This window comes from Mercenaria mercenaria, chromosome 2 (genome assembly GCF_021730395.1).
Source record: "Mercenaria mercenaria strain notata chromosome 2, MADL_Memer_1, whole genome shotgun sequence".
Classification (NCBI taxonomy): Eukaryota; Metazoa; Mollusca; class Bivalvia; order Venerida; family Veneridae; genus Mercenaria; species Mercenaria mercenaria.
Window position 1 is genome coordinate 59,111,578 of NC_069362.1, and position 5,050 is coordinate 59,116,627.

General features: G+C 31.9%; 1 protein-coding gene across 1 annotated transcript; it reads right to left on the minus strand.

Moving 5' to 3' along the window:
* Nucleotides 1-1,114: 1,114 nt before the first annotated feature.
* LOC128548504 (uncharacterized) lies at nt 1,115-2,412 on the minus strand. The gene is made up of 2 exons (XM_053523523.1): nt 2,068-2,412; nt 1,115-1,902 (listed from the first exon to the last, which is right to left on the minus strand). Coding segments are annotated over exons 1-2 (576 nt in total). The 5' UTR covers nt 2,070-2,412; the 3' UTR covers nt 1,115-1,328.
* Between the last annotated feature and the right edge of the window lie 2,638 nt (nt 2,413-5,050).

Genomic DNA, 5,050 nt, shown 5'->3' on the forward strand with positions numbered 1-5,050 from the left:
AAATTTTTCCAAAAGGGCCCGCGAAAAAAAGTTTTTTCCCCCAAAAAAAAAAAAAAAAAATTAGCCCCCTAGGCATCGGGGCTTTGTCTGGGCGGCCAAATAAAATGGTGTTAGAAAAACTTGGAAAAGGGGTTTTAAATTTAGTAAACTTTAATTTATAAGGGAAAAATGATATCCCATTTCTTTCACCTAATCAAAGGAAAAAAACAGTGGATTCTGGGAAATGATTTTAAAATTTAAAACAAAAACGAAACAAATGGCGGGTTCCGGGTTTTACTGGCTGCTAGTATAGAAAACCTTTGATTAATCTTTGTTAAATGGTTTAAGGGGGCATGGGCCGGGGAACGATTGTTCGCAACGGAGACCTTACAGGGCGAATTCCCATAGTTTAAAAAAAAAATAAAAATTTTAAAAAAAACCCAAATTTTAACTTTGGAAAAAGAACAATGGGGGTTTAAAAAAATTAAAAATTAAAAAATTTTGGGGTTTTATTTTTGTAGAAATAATTTTCTAAAAATTAAAAAAAAAGGACGAGTGTGGAAAAATCAAATTTTGAAGGGCCTCTGTTGGGTCGGGAACAATTTGGGTTTTTTTCTTAAAAATAGTAAATTGATTCATTTGGACTTCTCCACCCAAAAAAAGTAATTAAATTAATAAACCCGGGGTCAAGTATAAAAACATAAAAATACAAGAAAAACAAGTACACTCTGGGTACTATTTTTTATTTTTTTTTAAAAGTTACAAAAATAAAATTTCCCCTTGTATGATTTATTGTAAAACAAATGAGAGGAAAAAAATCAAAGGTAAATGAACAAACTATTTAAATTTTTTTTAAATTTAAAAAGAGTTAAAAAGTATTAAAATGTACCAAGAACGAATTTTCTTTTCACTAAAAAAAATTTTACCATAAAAAAGTTTTTATTCCATTTTCTTTCTCCCAAAAAGCGATACGGAAGTGGGCGTGCGTTTACACTGTTTAAAAGTTACATTAATAGAAGTATAGATTAAAAAATAAACTTGAACGGAAGTTTACGTGCGGGGGGTTTTTCCCGTGTAAACGTTTTTTATAATAAATGTTTTTAATATAGAAATTCCACTAATGTTAAAAATAAAATTGAACATGGTATACGGAAGTGACGTGCGTTTACAGTGTAAACGTTACTATAAATAAATGTATAGATATATAGAAATTCCACTAATGTTAAAAATAAAATTGAACATGGTATACGGAAGTGACGTGCGTTTACAGTGTAAACGTTACTATAAATAAATGTGAACATTATACATGGAATCCTTACATAGATTTCTACTGTTAAAAGCTGATTTTGTTACCAATTCAACTCTGTACATATTTCTTCGATTAATTTCCTATTTTTGATTAAAGTTCCAGTGTTTAAAGCACACTTCAATAAATTCTTATGTTTCTCAATTAATTCATAAACTAAAGCCAGGTTTCGACAGTAGGAATCTGTGTAATGTACACCTCTGAGATGAAAATAAAGTCCCAGATCACAATCCTTTGGGCAAACTGATCTTAAATTTTTAATAATAAATCCAATCTGATGTGTACAATAAACAATATTCCGTTTGTTTCTGTATATCTGCTTGTCTAAATTTCTAATGCTTTCAATACATTTGTCCTCGCTTGAAATATCCACATTAAAATTTTCTAAAACCTCCTCTTGTCCGAATGATTTCGTAATTTCTTCTTTAAGCTTTTCTTTTAACGTACTCCTTGTTTGTCGCTTTGTTGGCTTACATGTATCAACCAATTTCTTGTAATACTTTGAACTGAATGTTGTAGCCCATTCTTGGCATGCAAAATCTTCTTTGTAATTATCTTTTAAATGGGTTGTTAATTCCGTCAAATCTTTTAACAGGTCTGCTGTTGTATTTTTATCCCTAAAAAGAAACACAATCTAAAGAATTACATAAGTATAAGCAGGTAAAAATAAATTTATCTCTAAGAAACACAAAATAATATTTCTAAAGTTAGTGAATGAGATCCGTCAAAGATCTGCTAAAGCTTGAACATAGTGGCGTAAATGTGTTTTGAAAAGTACTTACATTGTAATCGTTTTCCTTGTTTCTGTTCTATCGTTGTATGTATTATAAGTCAGCAAAGAATGTTCTGGTGTTAATCGATTAGGTTTGTGTTGCAAAATACGACCATTTTTCAGAAAATATCACGTAAATCCCATATAACATTTTCAGATAATACGTCAGTTATTTATAACCAGATTTTCCGAAAATACGATAAAACGAAAGTAAAGGAAATATGTCAGTTATTTATAACCAGGTTTTCCGAAAATACAAGAAAACGAAAGTAAAGTAAATATGTCAGTTATTTATAACCGGGTTTTCCGAAAATACGGGAAAACGAAAGTAAAGTTAAAACCTGTGGATTTTAAATTGTCCAGCATTAGTTGGTTCGGACCAATGATTAAAGGTCAAATGGGGTCAAAAACGCTCGCTCCATCATGTTTCTAACTACTAATGCATTTAAAGGAATACATACTAACATTAAAAAACGAAACAAGGACTAGATTGATTTTTTTTATCATTTTCGACCAAAACTATGACTGTCTGTAAAATGTTGAATAACCATCTGCCTACCTGTAGGCAGTTGGTTATTCGCACGCGAATTGGCAACTGGCTGTCCTGATTGTTTCCAAGACTGACCTATACGTTGAAAGTGTCGGGTAATGATACAAAAGAACAAAATATATGTAAAATTGAATTATTTTATTCATATGTGTCTGAAAAAAAAGGCTTTTCTGAAACATATAACAAATTGGCAACTGGCTCTCCTGGTGCATTTTGAGACTGTAGAATGCATTTAAAAGAATAAATACTAACATAAAACAACAACAAAACAAGGGTTAGAATGAATATTTTATCATGTTATACCAAAACTATGACTGTCAGTAAAATGTCGAATAACCAACTGCCTACCAGTAGGCAGTTGGTTATTCGCACGCGAATTGGCAACTGGCTCTCCTGATTGTTTCCAAGACTGACCTATACGTTGAAAGTGTCGGATATTGATACGAAAGAACAAAATATATGTAAATTTGAATTCTTTTATTCATATGTGTCTGAAAAATCGGCTTTTCTGAAACATATCGCGAATTGGCAACTGGCTCTCCTGGTGCATTTTGAGACTGTTGAATGCATTTAAAGGAATACATATTAACATTAAAAAAACAAAACAAGGACTAGATTGATTTTTTTTTTTAATCATTTTCGACCAAAACTATGACTGTCTGTAAAATGTTGAATAACCAACTGCCTACCAGTAGGCAGTTGGTTATTCGCACGCGAATTGGCAACTGGCTCTCCTGATTGTTTCCAAGACGGATCTATACGTTGAAAGTGTCGGATATTGATACGAAAGAACAAAATATATGTAAATTTGAATTATTTTATTCATATGTGTCTAAAAAATCGGCTTTTCTGAAGCATATCGCGAATTGGCAACTGACTCTCCTGGTGCATTTTGAGACTGTTGAATGCATTTAAAGGAACACATATTAACATTAAAAAAACGAAACAAGGACTAGATTGATTTTTTTTTTTATCATTTTCGACCAAAACTATGACTGTCTGTAAAATGTTGAATAACCAACTGCCTACCAGTAGGCAGTTGGTTATTCGCACGCGAATTGGCAACTGGCTCTCCTGATTGTTTCCAAGACGGATCTATACGTTGAAAGTGTCGGATATTGATACGAAAGAACAAATGTATGTAAATTTGAATAATTTTATTCATATGTGTCTGAAAAATCGACTTTTCTGAAACATATCGCGAATTGGCAACTGGCTCTCTTGGTGCATTTTGAGACTATTGAATGCATTTAAAGGAATACATATTAACTTTCAAAAACGAAACAAGGACTAGATTGATTTTTTTATCTTTTTCGACCGAAACTATGACTGTCTGTAAAATGTTGAATAACCAACTGCCTACCAGTAGGCAGTTGGTTATTCGCACGCGAATTGGCAACTTGCTCTCCTGATTGTTTCCAAGACTGACCTATACGTTGAAAGTATCGGGTATTAATACAAAAGAACAAAATATATGTAAAATTGAATTATTTTATTCATATGTGTCTGAAAAAAAAGGCTTTTCTGAAACATTTCGCGATTTGGCAACTGGCTCTCCTGGTGCATTTTGAGACTGTTGAATGCATTTAAAAGAATAAATATTAACATAAAACAACAACAAAACAAGGGTTAGAATGAATTTTTTATCATGTTCTACCAAAACAATGACTGTCGGTAAAATGTCGAATAACCAACTGCCTACCAGTAGGCACTTGGTTATTCGCATGCGAATTGGCAACTGGCTCTCCTGAGTGTTTCAAAGACTGGCCTATACGCTGAAAGTGTCGGATATTGATACGAAAGAATAAAATATATGTAAATTTGTATTATTTTATTCATATGAGTCTGAAAAATCGGCTTTTCTGAATCATATCCCGAATTGGCAACTGGCTCTCAAGGTACTTTTTGAGACTGCTGGATGCATTTTAAGAAATGAAGATTAATATGAAAGAACAAAACATGGATTAAAATGATTTTTTTATCATTATGTTTTAAAAGCTAATCAGACTTTCTTATACATTTTGAATAACCAACTGGCAACTAGTAAGTAGTTGGTTATTCGAATGTTCAACTACCAACTACCAACTGCCTACCAACTTTACTGTCATAGATAGATGTTTTGTTCGAAAGAAAGCACTTATTTTCCTTTCTTTGAAGTATTAAAATCCGCCAAGTATTACGTTCTTTTATCAAGAGTCTATTAGCAAAAAATATTACCTGAGCCGACCGGTTTTCTCCATGTACGTTACCTTCGTGAACTTGATTAAGTTGACTTCCGTTTGTTTCATATTTTATTTTATTTTAGTCTTTTTTTTTAGTATGGAAAGTGTGCTGAAATCGCTGAAAAGTCATGTTGCAAATCGGTAACAATTCACCAAAAAGCTGTGTTATTGAAAGTTGCCCGACTTTAAGTCATATCAGAAGTTTGATATTCAATTATTAT